Consider the following 17,629-nt stretch of genomic DNA (forward strand, 5'->3'; position numbering starts at 1 on the left):
CAATAATGATTAGAAGATGTGCTAAATTTAAAACTTATTGTAGAAGACAGAACGTCATTTTCTAATGACTTATATTTATTCAACTGTATCTCCATAATTTTTCTGCAATTACGATCTTTTCGTGTTAATTAAATAAAATTATAAATTATAAAATAAAACTATTGTATTAACATCAACTAAAAAATAAATATATATATATGTATATTAGATATACATATACAATGTAACAAAAAATGAGCACATGTATAATATTAAAGTTGTACTGTGAATAGTAGGTGTGCACAATGTTAGAAAGTTGGTGATTAATAAACTGTAATAGATATTGCAGTATAGAAAAAACTTTAACAGTGACAAACTTATCTATAAAGTTGGCTTGATCAAAGATTAGTAATGGTCATAATTTCAACCTACACAGAGCTTTGTTACAACTATCCAATAAATCTGTTGTTAGTAATGAATTTTTAAAGTTAAATTGATATTACCATATACTGATACTTAATATCTTTTTTTCTTACAGACTTTGATAGTTTAAACATCAACTACCATCTTCTTATGAATATCTGTATTACCAACAACCTAGAATCATAAATTACAAATGTGTTACAAAATCATTGTAACTTTACCCACCTCCAAGCAACACTTACAGAACAGAATTCTTCAAAACTAATTTTTCCATCTTCATCTTTGTCGGCAAATAATATTGTTTTATCAACTATTTGCTGAAGCTGTGTATCTTTCAAATTATTGCCTACCATCATTTTCAATACCTGGAACAACTCTCCATTGCTTATGAAACCATCATTATCCATGTCATAAATTCTAAAGGCAAATCGCAATTTGCTTTCTTTATCACCCTATGAAACAAAGACAATATAATTTCAAACAGATGTCTGTTAACATGCAAAATATCCATGAGATTTGTCCAATAAGTAAATTCATTTCTCCAGGGTCCTCCAGAGTGCTCAATGTATTAATACTTTTAAGTTAATCATTTCAGAATATGTTTCACCTACCTTAACACTGAATTGAGAAACACCATGGATAAACTCTTTAAAATCAACTTCTCCATTACCATCAGCATCAAATATATCAATAACACGTTGAACCAGAGGATTCTGTTGTAATTCTGGCAGGGACATAAACTCATCAATGCTCAAGGCACCACTGTTATCCAGATCTAATTTCCGAAATCGTTTTCCCAATCTTCTAATTTCGTCCACATCAACTGGGATATCAATTAATTTCATGTTAGAAAAGAAAGTTATTTTAACAATATAATGGAAACAAACATAATACGTTCGATCTATATTGATAAACTGACAATACGTGTAACCGAAGCAAGTATTAATATACAATAAAGAACAGACTCATTGACTGGAACATTATAGGTGCTATGTTTAGTTAGTGATAAAAATAAATCAGAAGCAGTAAGTAAATGAAACAAAAAAAGAGTTTCTACGCAATATATCGTGGAGGTAATGTTATTCCAAATTGTTATTCGAAATAATATCGCAACACGCTTCAATCAACTCCGAAACGACAATAATTAATTGCTCAAACGGAAATACTTGAGGAAATCAAACAGGTTATTTAAGATGTACCAAAAGTAATATTTCATGTTCACTTACAATTTGAACATAATTCCATAGGCAGTGAGCTTTCGTTACCCTAAAAGGAGAAAATTAAAAACATTATGTATTCTGTTAATAACGTACATAACTTTGATGACAGTAACCACACGAAAGAATGTTTTTCTTCAGAAAGATTTACAAAAAGCAGCCGTAGGAACATAATGAACTTTGATTAATCGTTCTGTGAAATTGAAAGAAACTGAAACTTAAGTAAGATTAATTACCATCGTAAATTCGATTCAGAAGATTTCTGTTAAAAAGTTAGCACAAAACGTTAAAATTGATCAGCAGACACTATTTTACGGTTAATGATCAATGGGAAACACGAAAGATAGACGGGAAACTCCGAGGGATATTAGAAACTGTGTAAACGTGTGTAAAGGGTGTCCCTAAATGGGTGTAAGTCCTTGAAAAGTGTGATTCCTGAGGTGATTTGAAACGATCTTTTCCTTAGCGATAAAATTTTCCAACAGATGGTTAACAAGTTAATATCTCGTTAACAAAGCCTCGGACAACTTTTTTGCTAAGGAAAATATATCAAATCACCCCAAGAATCACCCCTTTCAAGGTCTTACAACTATTTTGGAACACCCTGTATATATGTATGCATTTCTTCTGTGGCATAATGTAGAGAGCGCTAAAGTCGCAGGCTTTTTAAGGTGTCGATATTATAGATTTTTAAAGCCACAAATTCCCGTAAGACCTTAGGTCTATTTTTATACCTCGTCTGTGGTTTCATCGTATGTACGAAATAATTTGTCGTTTGTTTATGTCGGGGGTGTTGACAGTTAAAAGACAAGAATGGCAGTCCCCTCAGTTTCTTTATCAACTAGAAATAAAAAGCACTTTTTAGGAGTACCAGCACCCTTAGGATATGTCGCTGGTGTTGGAAGAGGGTATTGTATATGACACTGTGTTGCTTGATTAATCTAACCTCCATTAAGTATATAACACATCGGTTGTTATCTTAATCCGTTATTTTACAGAGCTACCGGGTTTACAACCAGATCTGATATTGGTCCAGCTCGAGATGCCAATGATGTCTCGTATGTGTTTACTACATTAGATTTGTAATTAAGTTGGCAAAGGGGGCTTGTCCTGTATTGTACTTTATTTGTAGAGATGATCGACATGCTCCACCTACAAAGCGAACTAAAAAGAAAGAGGAAGAAGAAGAAGATGAAGAAGATTTGAATGACTCTAATTATGATGAATTTTCTGGATATGGAGGCTCGCTTTTTAGTAAAGTAAGAGAACTCACCAGGTCATTGCATGCTTTGATAAAATTTACTTAGTATTAAAAGGAAAGGAACTATTGTATAAAATAGTTTATTTAATCATCAATATTTTCAAGAGACTTCTTTAATCTTTCTAATGGTATAAAGTGTATTCAGATTTTTGCTCCAAATATTTTTTTAAAAGAAATTTGAATGAGCATGTTATAAATGTATCAAGATTGTTTTAATGATGCAGTACATTCTGTTGAATGTTGTAGTTCTTTTAATAAATCTTTCATGTTCTTACATTTTTATGCATTGTATATGTTAAAAATGTATATGTACCGGAGTAATGTACTATGTACTAAATAATTACATTTCTAAAGGATCCATATGACAAAGATGACGAAGAAGCTGATGCCATTTATGAGGCTATCGATAAGAGAATGGATGAGAAACGAAAAGAGTATAGAGAAAAGAGACTCAGAGAAGAACTAGAAAGGTATCGCCAAGAACGACCTAAAATTCAACAGCAGTTTTCAGACTTGAAGAGAGAATTGGTAAATGTAACCGAGGAAGAATGGAAAAATGTTCCAGAAGTAGGTGATGCTAGAAATCGGAAACAACGAAATCCACGGGCCGAAAAGTTCACTCCATTACCGGATTCCGTACTCGCCAGAAATTTAGGAGGTGAAACATCTTCCAGTATCGATCCTGGGAGTGGTTTGGCATCAATGATGCCGGGTGTCGCTACGCCTGGAATGTTGACTCCAACAGGAGATTTAGATTTAAGAAAAATTGGACAGGCTAGAAATACTTTGATGAACGTTAAGCTGAATCAGGTTTCTGATTCTGTGGAGGGGCAAACAGTAGTCGATCCAAAAGGCTATCTTACCGATTTGCAAAGTATGATACCTACATACGGTGGTGATATCAAGTAAGATTAAACACAATTGGGCCTATTTTAATTTAAATAATTGTACTTTCAAACTTACAATCATTTTTTACTTTTGCAGTGATATTAAGAAAGCCAGATTGTTATTAAAATCTGTAAGGGAAACAAATCCTAATCATCCACCAGCGTGGATTGCATCGGCCCGTTTAGAGGAAGTTACAGGGAAGGTGCAGGCAGCACGAAATTTGATAATGAAAGGCTGCGAGGTAAATCCTACATCTGAAGATTTGTGGCTGGAAGCAGCCAGGCTTCAACCACCAGATACGGCCAAAGCAGTAATTGCTCAATCTGTACGGCATATACCGACCTCTGTTCGGATATGGATAAAGGCAGCCGATTTAGAGACCGAAACAAAAGCAAAGAGGAGAGTGTATCGCAAAGCGTTGGAACACATTCCGAATTCGGTGAGGCTCTGGAAAGCAGCAGTTGAATTGGAAGAGCCCGAAGACGCGCGCATTCTACTCAGCCGTGCAGTTGAATGTTGTCCGACGAGCGTAGATTTATGGCTCGCTCTGGCCAGATTAGAAACATACGACAATGCAAGAAAGGTGCTTAACAAAGCAAGAGAGAATATTCCGACTGACAGACAAATTTGGACCACAGCTGCAAAATTGGAGGAGGCTAATGGAAATAAGCATATGGTAGAGAAAATCATAGATCGTGCGATCTCCTCGTTGAGCGCGAATGGAGTGGAAATTAACAGGGAACATTGGTTCAAAGAGGCCATGGAGGCTGAGAAGGCTGGCGCGGTACATACGTGTCAAGTTATTGTTAAAGCAATCATTGGTTTCGGTGTAGAAGAAGAGGACAGGAAACATACATGGATGGAAGATGCAGAAGCTGTAAGATCAGTAATGTATTATACCTCCTATTTAATAGAAATAATTATTAATTTACGTGTTGTTCCAGTGTGCCCAACAAGGCGCATTGGAGTGTGCCAGAGCTGTTTATGCGTACGCGTTGTCAGCGTTTCCTAGTAAAAAATCAATTTGGCTACGCGCAGCTTATTTCGAGAAAACGTACGGCACGCGAGAGTCTTTGGAATCATTACTTCAAAGAGCAGTCGCTCACTGTCCTAAGAGCGAAGTACTTTGGCTGATGGGTGCGAAATCAAAATGGTTGGCTGTAAGTAAATGAAAATCACGTTGTGCATCAGGGTTTCTGTAACATATATATATATATATATGTATAATAGTACTCGTTATTCCTTTACAGGGCGATGTTCCAGCAGCTAGAGGTATTCTGTCTCTCGCGTTTCAAGCGAATCCAAATTCGGAGGAGATTTGGTTAGCGGCCGTGAAGTTAGAATCTGAGAACTCGGAATACGAGAGAGCCCGACGATTACTGGCAAAGGCCAGGGCATCCGCGCCGACTCCTAGAGTAATGATGAAAAGTGCCAAATTAGAATGGGCCTTGAACAATCTTGACGCAGCCTTGCTCCTTCTTAAAGAGGCTCTGGAAGCATTCGACGATTTCCCTAAGTTGTGGTTAATGAAGGGTCAAATCGAAGAGCAGCAAGGAAATTTGGATAAAGCCCTAGATACATACAATCAAGCGGTAAGGTTCTCTTTTATAGACACCGTTAGAGAGTCGTTTCTTGTTTATACATTTGTATTCGTTTCACAGATAAGGAAATGCCCGAGTTCCATTCCATTGTGGCGTTTACTGGCACAGCTAGAGCACAGGAAAGGTCAAGTTACAAAGGCTCGTTCGGTTTTGGAAAAGGCACGTCTGAAAAATCCAAAGAACGCAGATCTCTGGCTAGAAGCAATCAGAAACGAACTAAAAATCGGCGGTGTTAGAGATATGGCAAACACATTAATGGCTAAAGCTCTACAAGAATGTCCCACGTCAGGATTACTTTGGGCAGAAGCAATCTTCATGGAACCACGACCACAGAGGAAGACTAAAAGCGTCGATGCTTTGAAAAAATGTGAACACGATCCTCATGTACTCCTCGCGGTATCCAAGTCAGTAAATCAATAATGTATTACAAACTTTCGTAAACTATAAAGGCAATAGTACAATCTAATTGTACAATCCTACCTATTTTTTAGATTGTTTTGGTGTGAACATAAAATTACGAAGTGTAGAGACTGGTTCAATAGGACAGTAAAGATAGACCCGGATTTAGGAGATGCGTGGGCATATTTCTATAAATTTGAACTTTTAAATGGAACCGAGGAACAACAAGAAGACGTAAAGAAACGATGTATTGCTGCTGAACAGACCTACCGATTCCAATATAATATACGCTAAACTAGATTTAGATCCCCACTGTATATATTTTTTAAGGACTTATGTACGATCGTAAAATAAATGACCCTGTACATGTGTTATGGTGTACTAAATTTTATTAGACATAGACACAGAGTATGATAAATCTATCCGATTCATGTCAGGTAGGTCTGTCTAAACAAGTTAACATATTTGATAAATAGTCATTGTTTAATAATTCGCAATAAAATAAAATTTATTCCATATAGAAGTTCATAAAACGATTCATTTCGTAAAAATTTCTGTGTACCTCGATTTCTATTTGTTATAATCAATAACAGTTTGCATTAAAAAACAATTTTTAGAATGTTTAACAACCCACACCGAAAATTTTATTGTTATAAATATTACATTGTCTAGTTAGTCAATAAGTTGTTATTAAGATATCTGACCATTGAATATTATAAAACAGATCAGGAGCAATTTTTTAATACCATAATATTTGTGTAAAATGACCATTTACTATCTATTTTGCAGACAACAAATTTTTGCAAATATCTCATTAAATATAATAGTTGCGATGGGAGCAATTTTTTAAGATGAAAATTGTTAAGAAATACTAATATTCCGTGCCAACTATTTTTCGATGGAGCAATGACGAAACAGTTAAATGTAAGTCGACAATGTAGGGATTTGTATCTTATTTATTTCTCACTCCCTTTCTAATAACGTTTGAAATATAAATGTAAAAAACTATAAATAACTATTACGTTTGTCATATTTTTAAAATTAGTACTCGAAATCATGATTTTATGGAATCAAGAATATTACTATTCGTGTGCTTCCCCTTAAACTGCTTCAAACGTAATAATTTACTCGAGCAGACCGTACATAAATACATGCATTTCACAGTTATGTATTCGATTTCAATATTTACATCGTATTTGCCTCGTTTATAGTTCAATTATTCATTGTACGTATTGGAGTGTACAGAAAAATGCGATAACATAAACAATTAAGAAAGAATATGCATACGAAATGTACGACGTAATATGTAATCGATGTGTTCTACTATGGTTGCACGGGAAAAAATAAAAGTACGCCATATTTGTTTTCGAAGCAACTCATTCCATGTTTAATTTACGATAATGTGGAACAAATATCAATTAAGAAACAAGTTTCAAACGCATAAAGTTACTCAAGCCTTAAAATACAAAACGGTGTACAGCAATTAAACGATGAGTGTATAAATATTCGAATTTGAATAATTGACGTGCCTTCAAGATTTTGGTTGTATACACATAACCAGAAGATACTTCATGATTCGCTTTTTATGCGTGTAAAGTACATTCTTAGACTTATTGCCTATTATGCAAATAAAATTCTATTATAAAATGGCGAAGAACGATAGTTCAATGATCCTTTGTACAAATACTGTTCAAGAGAACGAAAGTATATTACACGAATCTTCCAGCAAACATCAAGTAAGTACTGTACCCAATGTCTATCAATATTGAAATGGAAGAAGCTATTAATTACCATTAATTCTTTAGATAGATGCTAAAAGCAACGAAGATTTTGAGAAGTTGTTTATGAAACTTAATTACATCTGTCAGCTAAAAGCATCCAAAGAAGAGGTGCAATCAACTACTTGGAATAATAAAAATGTAAGATTACTTGAAAGGTTATTAGTTCTATCTGTGGATCTCATACAAATTGATTCAATTGTATTCTTTCTTATTAGGTTATAACTTACACATATGGAGCCATCCAAGCATTTCCATCTGGCTCTTGGTGGGGTATCCGTATGGATTGCTCCAGGGATCGTGTGCATGATCCCTTTGATGAAAATATGCAGATCGGGCCATTTGGAGTTACCTCAATTTGTACTTCGAACAGTAATCTAAATGAAGATGTTGATTTTGGTAATTCTCTCACCCTTACGGGTGAAAAATATCTTGATGGAAAGTCTGACAGGGATCCGCTTATTAAAAACTATGAGAATAAGATACCAGTGAGATTAATCAGAAGTTACAATCTATTAAATGAATTTGCTCCAAAAACGGGCTACAGATACGATGGTCTGTACGTCGTGGCAAACTGTTGGATAGGTATAAATTCAGACGCTACAAAATATTACAAATTCGCTCTAGTACGTTTAAATAATCAAGAGCCACCATTATGGAGTATTCAGCAGTCTCCTTTAAGTGGTAGTAAATCATACTCGGTTGCACAACTAATGTCTTTAACTCTTCGAAGCAGCTCAGAGAACACTTCTTCAAGTCCGCAAGAGTTTAGAAAATACTTGCACAGTTCTGAACGTATAATTCAGAAGAGGAAACGTGAGAAATCTACTGGGTACTTACAATCTCCGAATTTCGAAAGCAAAAGATCAGATGAGAAAGAAAAGTGTACATCAGAAAGTGCGATAGTAACGCGTCACGTATTTAAAAAGGGAAATGCAGAATCTACATCCGGTGCACCTAGTATGTCTACTACGTCGGAAAGCAAATCGTTAACTCATATTGGAGCACAAGGCTCCAAAGCTCATAATACAAATATTTCTATACGTACAGGACTATACGATTCATCGCATAATACACAGAATGACATTAAAAAGAATATTATGCCGCAGTTTTGTAGAACCGCTAAACCACTTAATTTTCTTAAAACTAATCAATATACGGAAACCTTAAATTTCTCTAATATTGATAAGAGTAGAAGTTCAGATGGAAAAGTACAAATTATTGGAGCAAATGAATTTACTAAGCGTGTGAATTATATTTCGCCTAATACAGTAAAACCAGATGCTTTGAAAATAAAATCAAGTACAGAAATTAGCGATAGTCCGACCGATCTAATTTCTTGTTACAAATCCGAAAACAACACCGGCAAAACATATGAAAATGTAATAAATGATTTTAAAGACGTACTTGAAACTAACGCGAGCGTGTCTGATACTTCCACTAATATATTAAACACGACAAATATTTCAACGCATAAACTTTTACCTAAAGAAGCACAAGATTTAAAATCGCTCGACTCCTTAGACACATTGACACCGGACAAAATTCTACATTTAATTAACAAGAAATGTCATCCGCTCTCAAAACTCCTTATGGGTAATATGATAGGAGTAACATCAGAACAGTCTATAGCATTGAAACCACATGATTTGTTAACAGTTCAATCTGAAAACAAGAATAAAGTAGAATTGCAAGAAAGTAGTATGAAAGAAACAAAGGAGAAGAAAGATAGTTCGGATGATTTATTGGCAACAAAATATTATAAATTCAGAAGACATAGAAGATTATCTAGGACAATGATGAGTAAACCAGATGTAAGAAAGTGTGAAAAGATATACAATAAAGAATTCCAAGAAGGCTCTGTACAGCCTTTAGATAGTTTGGAACAGAGTGCAATGGATTTTAATATGTTGGAAGAAGATGCTTTGAATTCAAACAAACACAATACGGATGTAAAAGATATAATAGTAAAACAGAAACAAATTAATTATCTACCGGAATCAACAAAAAATGTTAATAAGAATGCAGGAGCTAGAAGTGAGATAAGAACGCGGTTAAGAACTATGAAAGCAATTAAGTCGTCGATGAAAAAACACATAAATAAGAAACAAAGACGAGAAATTACAAATTTGTTGATAGATGCGAAAATTGGTCCGAAAATACGTGGCCCACGAAACAGAAGGCTACGATGTATCAGTAACACATATACAAAACATACGCATGAACGTTTTGCTGCCGGAATGTGTACCCTAAACAAATGCCGCATGAATTCAGAAATATCTGGACAACAATCAAGCTTCAGGAATAGAAGTAGAATTGCGAAAATCAGAAGCTATAAACGTATCAAAGACAAACAGAGTGGAAGTATTAAAAACTCGGAAGCGTTGAAAGAAAACAGAATACATAAGAATCTCACAGTATCTAAGAAAGTAGATAAAAATGAAATTATAAATAACAATAACAACAGTGTAGGAGACAATAATAAGAAATCAAAGTCTGTAAAGACTAATGTTGAAGCAACAATGATGCCAATGGTGGCGAATCGAAAAAGAAAATTAATGTGCTCAGTTTCTACAAAACTAAGAGGGAGTAAATTTAAACAAGAAATCCATGGGAACAGTGACAAAGAAGATTCCAAACCCTGTAAGACAGATGCAGTTACTCAATGTTCCCTCATTAAAGAACCATTGATGAGGAACTTAAAGTTGTATGATTTTGGGCAGAAATGTAATCGCAGCGAGCAATACACTTTTATCAAAATAGAATATGGCGAAAGTAAAGATGTGAAATCTGAAACATGTGAAGCTACTAAATCAGACCGTGGGAAAAAAAATCAACAGAAATATAAAAAGGACGAAAAATATAAATGTACAAAATCTATGTGTAATACACAATATCCTAAACCAACAAATACATTGTTAAGTAATAATAGTTTGCATACAAGAGAGCAAAGTAAATCTTCGATGGAAAGAGATGATTTAAAGATTGCTCGTCTCAGATCAATTGGATTTAAACCAATAATCTCCAACAATAGCACTGAAAGTGTAATCGATCAAAGTAAGGGAAACTCTTCAGAGACTTTCAGTAGTAAAGTGCTAAAGCAAAATGTTGCTGAGAAGTACAATAAATATACTAACGAAGAGAATGATGTTGTAGTATATATGGATGATGAATTGCAGTATCAAGATATTGAGGATGAGGATAAGAATTCTTATAATACCAAACGCAAGGCATTGAAAACAGAAGGTTGTACATCAGACAATGATCAAGAAGAAAGAGAATCGTGTAATAATTCGAGATTATTGTTAGAACAAGATTTAGAATCACCTTGGCATGGGTGGAGAAAAGTTGTAACAAATACAGATACATACTGGGTTGGTTGGTAAAAGAAATTAAATCTTGTATGTATCAATAATGTAATTTTCTGTATTATTTTATTACGACAAGAAAGTTCTTTATAAAAAGAAGTATATATAGTAATATATATATATATATATTTTCTTTCCGCCAAAACAAAGGCTGTTGATATAATACTAAATTATTTTTTCACCGATTGTTACATTGTTTCATTGAATTAATGTAATTATAGATAATGCTTTTTTAGGATAAGTAAATTTTATCTTTTGTTGAGTCAATTTACATTTTCTGATTAATTTCATTATTAATTTTTTTTTGCTAAATGTTTTACTAATGAGAGTTAGAAAGTAATGTAAAACACTAATAATCAGTAGTACAAAATATAGCGATTTACTTTTAACAAATGAACTTTATTGTTATTTTATGGAACAGAATAATATATTCTTTCCATAAACATAATTTATGTATACACAAATATTTCTATTGTATAGAAAATAAAGATTAATTAAGATTACGATTTGTTTTCATTTTTTGAAGCATTTAACAAAAGGTAACGCATAGAACATTACATATTAAATACTTATATGCGAATGAAACAAATACATTGAAGGAAAATTCTTTAATTTTTGCATTATTAAATACATTCTATTTTAACGGTATATACACTCATTAATTCTTTAATCTAGGACGATGACAAAATTACAAGAATTTTATTCCAATATCGGGAATATCTGTGTAAAAACGTATACGTAATGTTAGCTCAAAGTGTAAAAATATCAAGTAACTACAGTAAATTATGCGGCAACGTATTTGTGAGTATTCAGATATTAAGTACTGTACAATGCTTCCCTTTAAGAAACGTAAATTGTTTCGTAAAATAAAGGTATATCATTATAGTAGAGCCACCTCTGTAGGTAACACTGCCTTAAACATGTTCAGCATATTAAAATAAATATCTTCTATGCTATGTTTATATGATGTAACGTAATACATGTATTAACATGGATGTAACATTATGGAACTATTACAGTATGATGTATCATTTCACATCATACAATTTCTTTTATCTATCTGTCGTTTTCTTTTTTGTGAGCGAGTCAAGTTCCTACCTAATGATGTACAATCAATCAATTTAACGGTATATGGTAGCGTTTTTTCAAAACCAAACATTTATAATTTTTTCACGAAAGTCCAACGTTTAGTATAGTGTTCGTTTTCATCGGTTTCTATTTTTCCATTGCGTATGCAATTAGTTTTTGAATTTATTGGAATTCATCGTCACTGCTTAACAACATCGTTTTCTCATTGTAATTTTGTGAGATTGTTGCAACACGTTGATGAGAAGTGTGTCGTCTTTGTGGCGGTGGTATCGGCATGTTCTGTGGATCGTCCGGATCGAAGCTGGATATCCGCATACCACGTTGTCCTTTGGATGCTCCTGATTGTTACATTACATCACGTATTATCGCTGGCATAGTCGTGACAAATAGACACGTTGATCACTCAACGAACAGCGAAAAATATCATGCGTGAATTGTCCTCTTTCGTTCTAAGCATTATTGACTGTATCGATTACAGGCTATGCGTAATTTTATACGTGATCAGACAAAACGTTATTACACACTGCGTAATCTACAGCATTTTTTTTTTATTTTTGCAACATTAATACATTGAACGTATGCATAACACAATCGTTCTAATTGAACATGCATATTACAAAACTAATTAAAGTTGGCTACGTTTCACAGAAATGATTAAAAATGCATAAATAATGTACAGAAAAAGAGACGAAAATGTAATACTATATCAGCATGCTAATATTAATACTGCCAATATTTACATGCCATTTTTCTCAGCTATATAAAAGCCATTATAAGATAATACTATGTTGTTCTAATTCCTTTTGGCCTATTGTTAAAATTATGTTTAATTATAGTACTGCCATGGAATAGTACTCAATTATCATTTATCTTCTGCATTTATTAAAAAGCAAAACCTTGTATGAAATTACACTGTACTCTTAAGTGCTCTTGTGTTAAGTGCTTAATTTCTATTGCACAGTAGATTTTGTTAATTGCAAAATGAATGAATTGTATGCTTATATATGTATATAGGTATGTATGTAAGTATATATGTATACAGTTTTTAATATAAACCTTAAAACATAATTTGAGCAGAGAACTCTTTGCCCACCCTGCAACTTCATTCGAACTTAAAACACGAAGTAAATTTTTAATATTAGTTTTAACGAACTACAATGTAGCATTAAGAATTTGTCAATCTCCATATAAAACTGTACGAATGCCTGACGTCCAATTTCTTGTAATTAAAAAAGTGATGCCTCGCACTCTCATAGTTTTTCATACGGCAAGTTGGTATTAACGTCTGAAAAATAATAAAAAGAAAGTGCCTTCAAAGAATTTAATCCTAACTGGCACATACAATCTGGACATACGTTTGAAATAATTTTTCTTTCAAAAAACTGCTTGATTACAATTTCATTGCAACGTATAAACATAAGTAAATATTTATTATTTTATAAGCATAGTGGTTGGCAGTAAAGTATATTAAGAGATATAAGTATATTGTATTATACAAAAAAACCAATGTAATCATTTACTTTGTTTAAATTCGGATGAAACATTTGTAACAATTTTCATATCCTAGATTACAATATTTGTCTGCCTCTCTTTTGCAATTTGGATTTGTGAGGAATAAAAAAGTTTAAACGAAATATATAAATGAACAATGAAATACAGATGATTTTAGATGTCATCATTCGCTACATCATGCTGTATGCAAATATACATATATATATATATATATAGATTAGATAAAGTAAGTAATAAACAGAATTTTAAAGGCAATATATATATCAAAACAAACATCTTACAAGAATTCAATTATACATACCAGAACTATACTGAGTGTATTGTTGATACTGTGGATGAAAATTGTGAATGGCATCAGTCATTATGTCTTTTGGATTCATAGTTTCCTGTGTAGAACAATATTAGTAAATTATTCTTTTACTTTTTTTAATTTATAAAATGAATTTCAAACTATAAAAGTATTAGTGCCTTTAAACTGCTGCTAATGCTTTGCATGGTTACACTTCTTCCTCTTGAATCTGTAACGCATCCAGCAGAATACACTTGGTAAGGAAACGCATATCGTAAAGCTATAGCAGCAAACAACATTTCAATGCAAATCAGAAAGTTTTGATAACCAGCGGATACTGTGCCTGCGCTGGTCGATTGGCCCAAACTTATAGGTGAAATTACATTTGCTTTTTCAAGGATAGCCAGTAATACCCCTGAAAGAAATAAAATTTATTCATACTCATGATAGATAGAAAAATTGATATATTTTTCAATATTACCTTGCCAAAATGAAAGGAAGATAACACTTTTGACAGTACAAAATTTTAAGACAGGTTCAAATGGTGTTAACAGGTCTCTAGTAGCAAAGTAGAAGAGGAAGAGTCCATAAAGTGCAAGGGACACGCTGATATTATAAATTATAGTTATATAGATATAGCCCCCATCCGGAGACCAATCTCCATCTCTATAATGTCCAAATGCTTGAAGGAATATAATGACAAATGCCATCACTGGCTTTACTAAGCAGAACTGCAAGGTGGCTTGCTTGCAAAATCTAAGAAAGCCAATAGTATAAGTCTTTCCAACTAGGCAGCATGTTCCATATAGGCAATTGGATCTAATAGGTTTGCCACGTATTTCAGACATAATGTTTCCTTCACCTCCGAGGTACTCATAGCATAAAGACAAAAAGTTATATATAACAAATGCTTCGTAGCAGTCTCGCACAGTGAAGAAATAAACATAATAGCTTTCACTATTAAAAAATAATAGAGAGACCCAAGAGTAAGTTGCATATATTGGAACTATAAACAGAATTCTGACTATCCATCTCTGTTCTGTTGGGTTGGTGTACCACCTCAAATGTTGATAAATCTATAAAGAAACATTGAGACAGACGATCTTAATACTTTGTATTTCACAAACTAAAAAGAAATAAAGAACACATATTTTCCAAAGTACCTGTTGACATGTTAAGAACAAAGCGACCCAAACGAATGCACCTGCGATACCTTGAGCAGCTTTTGTCTGCAAGAATATTGGGGCTGCTTCCTTGGAAATTTCATTGACAGTGGTTGTGGATGTCATACTGTCGACCAGAGACTTGATGACAGTGGATGGTTCGACAGTACTAGTCATACTTTAATCTGAGAAAAATCAGTGTTGCAAATAACAGTGACAGATTAATGTATTTGAGGCGAAAGAAAGATAATCGTGAACATTGAAGAAGTCCATTATACAATCACAATCACAGAGAGGGAAGAAAAGACAACAAATAACGTGTTTCCCGTAACTGGGAACAAGTGTCGGGAGAGTGACTCGCGCGTTAAAAATCAATATATGCACAACAATAACAACGGTACTCCGTTCGTGCGTAAAATCTCGTCTTGTGGACGCACCCGTGCTCCATTCGTAGATTTTTTCGAAAAATTTCCAGCATACGCTTGTTCCCTTGTCAATGTATCCCCGTAGCACGGTGTTCTCCTTTTTCCTTGGTGTTGCACCGTACGCGCTGACCTGTACGATCAAGCTTCACGCAGATATTCCCCACTTTTCAATTAACCAGCTACCCAACGGAACGATTCACAAATGGTCGTGACCTTACAGGAGATAACGCGAAATAATCCACCGAAATTCCACTTCCCTTCACCGTCCGTTCCGTCCGACTTGAATCACCGAGTTTCACTTTTACCCGACATTTTCAGGCATTTCTTCGGTGTTCCCTCCTCAACGTCAAACACACTCGTCGCGACCAGCTTCGCAAAATATGCCAGTCGACAATAAAAATATAACTGGTTTCACCGCTACCCGCTATGCCGTGTATTCTTCTTCGTTCCACCCGTAATTCTTCCCTTCACCTTTCTTTGTTTCGCTTTCGCAGACGATCTCTTATTCCCTTCTCCTTCAGGGGAAACCCCTCCATGATCCTCTTTAATTAACATCGCGAACGCATGCGCTCGGCTACGTCGTTACTTCTTCGCGATAAATCGTTCATGGCGAACTGACGAATGTGTTGTGTACGCTGTGAAATTTTGTCATTTTTATTAACATACACGGAATTGTAGATTTACGTCCGAGTACAACGTTTTCAATCAATAAGTAATGAAACTTCTTTGCTAAATTAAGATTTATGTGTCACAGAAAGCATTTCGAATTGCATGTTAAAGGAAGAATCTTTAAGGATTTCTGACGTTTCGTCGAATGTTACATTAAATTGTCAAAAATACGTCATGAATAATTGAACATTGTTGAATACGTTAAAGCGAATATAAATGGTATAATCTAAAAAATTCACACGATTATCGTGACATTATTCGATCTCAGTGTATTTACTGTTAAAGTTTTGTGTATACCAGAATTGTGTGTGTAATAATCTTGCGAACATGGCACTTGTTTATATCGAAGACACCGATCCTTGGTAAAATATCTTGATTTATGCTACAGTTTATTTTGTTTTAATGTTCATGATCGATAATAAGTTTTCAAATTAAACAGGTTGGTAGAATATGATAACTGTGAGAAACTCTTCAGGGAAATCATGGAACAGCTTACAGCACGCAATAAACACCCGAAGACTTCACAAGCATATGCAAGCTTATCAGCTAATATAAGAATTTGTTTGAAACAATATAACAGGGAAGTTCAACAACTTATGAATAAAGTAGATGAGGCATCAAGATCCGGAACTATGTATCCTTTTATCTATTTAATCAGCAAAGATAAATATCATTTCTGTTTTATGTACATAAATATTTTCCTTAAAATACAAAGGTATATAGAACCTTTGAAGAAGCAGAACGAAGAATACGTCAGATAGAAGTATTACAAAGTAGAGATGTACAATTGCAAAAGTTGTATGATGCTCGTACAAATAATCTTGTATCTTCTCGTGCTAGTTTACTTACATCTGGAGCATCAGTGTTTGTAGATGGAGGTACAACTTCTTGGGCAGCCGATGACGACGATGAAAAGCTTATAGACATTCAAATACAACCTGTTGCTGATCTCAGAACTCAACAGGAGAGAATTTTGCAAGGTACAACTATGGGTACTTATACATTATTATGTATATTTCAATGACACTTTTATTTCAATTTTTATAGAGCAAGACAAGGGATTAGAAGTATTATGTAAAGTGATTACAAGACAAAAGGAAATTGGTCAGACCATTAGTAATGAAGTGAATCGTCATAATGGTAAATCAAAATCAAGTTTGTTTGTACTGTAAGCAAAGAAACTGAACATAACATACAATATTTGTTTCCACACAGAAATAATTGATAATTTGGCAAACCATATGGATAGGACTGACGAATCAGTAGTTAATAAAACACGCCAAGTACGAAATATCAGTTTTAAAGATCGAACCTGTGGCCATTGGATAGTAATCATTCTTCTGTTTGTTTGTATAGTAACAGTTGCTTTAGTTTAATTAACAGAAACGAATATATAAATTTAAAAAATTCCATTGTAGTTAAATTTGCATTTGAATTGTACAGTTTTTAAAAAATATCAACTTATTACTATTATGTAAATATACATGTGTAAAAATCTTTTATAGTTACAAAAAAAAAATCCTCTTTTCCAAATATGTACTAGTATACAATTATCACTTTTACTTGTT

The 17,629-nt window shown here is 33.6% G+C and overlaps 5 protein-coding genes across 6 annotated transcripts; 3 read left to right on the top strand and 2 right to left on the bottom strand.

Annotated features, from left to right (window-relative positions):
- Positions 1-280: 280 nt before the first annotated feature.
- On the bottom strand, positions 281-1,927 carry LOC107192928 (calcineurin subunit B type 2). Its single transcript, XM_015582284.1, has 5 exons — positions 1,856-1,927; positions 1,629-1,668; positions 1,014-1,225; positions 645-854; positions 281-576 (listed from the first exon to the last, which is right to left on the bottom strand). The coding sequence occupies exons 1-5, from the start codon at positions 1,856-1,858 to the stop codon at positions 529-531; spliced, it is 513 nt and encodes a 170-aa protein (XP_015437770.1). The 5' UTR covers positions 1,859-1,927; the 3' UTR covers positions 281-528.
- Positions 1,928-2,308: 381 nt separating this feature from the next.
- Positions 2,309-6,062, top strand: LOC107192881 (pre-mRNA-processing factor 6). The gene is made up of 9 exons (XM_015582230.1): positions 2,309-2,527; positions 2,618-2,677; positions 2,752-2,878; positions 3,235-3,785; positions 3,865-4,645; positions 4,713-4,928; positions 5,019-5,360; positions 5,430-5,773; positions 5,861-6,062. Exons 1-9 carry the CDS (start codon positions 2,433-2,435, stop codon positions 6,060-6,062), a joined length of 2,718 nt encoding a protein of 905 aa, XP_015437716.1. The 5' UTR covers positions 2,309-2,432.
- Positions 6,063-7,306: 1,244 nt separating this feature from the next.
- On the top strand, positions 7,307-10,971 carry LOC107192882. The gene is made up of 3 exons (XM_015582231.1): positions 7,307-7,504; positions 7,574-7,687; positions 7,765-10,971. The coding sequence occupies exons 1-3, from the start codon at positions 7,391-7,393 to the stop codon at positions 10,930-10,932; spliced, it is 3,396 nt and encodes a 1,131-aa protein (XP_015437717.1). The 5' UTR covers positions 7,307-7,390; the 3' UTR covers positions 10,933-10,971.
- A 1,011-nt stretch (positions 10,972-11,982) lies between these two features.
- Positions 11,983-15,878, bottom strand: LOC107192943 (transmembrane protein 184B). Of its 2 annotated transcripts, none has more exons than XM_015582304.1 (6): positions 15,405-15,878; positions 14,968-15,152; positions 14,286-14,880; positions 13,984-14,219; positions 13,817-13,901; positions 11,983-12,341 (listed from the first exon to the last, which is right to left on the bottom strand). In XM_015582304.1, exons 2-6 carry the CDS (start codon positions 15,142-15,144, stop codon positions 12,166-12,168), a joined length of 1,269 nt encoding a protein of 422 aa, XP_015437790.1. In that variant the 5' UTR covers positions 15,145-15,152; positions 15,405-15,878; the 3' UTR covers positions 11,983-12,165. The 2 variants fall into 2 exon arrangements, with proteins under 2 accessions (XP_015437790.1, XP_015437791.1); XM_015582305.1 differs by lacking the exon at positions 11,983-12,341 and adding an exon at positions 13,014-13,288.
- Positions 15,879-16,227: 349 nt separating this feature from the next.
- On the top strand, positions 16,228-17,437 carry LOC107192946 (syntaxin-8). Its single transcript, XM_015582307.1, has 5 exons — positions 16,228-16,423; positions 16,501-16,695; positions 16,785-17,041; positions 17,109-17,201; positions 17,277-17,437. Exons 1-5 carry the CDS (start codon positions 16,389-16,391, stop codon positions 17,435-17,437), a joined length of 741 nt encoding a protein of 246 aa, XP_015437793.1. The 5' UTR covers positions 16,228-16,388.
- Positions 17,438-17,629: the final 192 nt, after the last annotated feature.

The sequence above is a fragment of the Dufourea novaeangliae genome, unplaced genomic scaffold (genome assembly GCF_001272555.1).
Source record: "Dufourea novaeangliae isolate 0120121106 unplaced genomic scaffold, ASM127255v1 scaffold439, whole genome shotgun sequence".
NCBI classification, from domain to species: Eukaryota; Metazoa; Arthropoda; class Insecta; order Hymenoptera; family Halictidae; genus Dufourea; species Dufourea novaeangliae.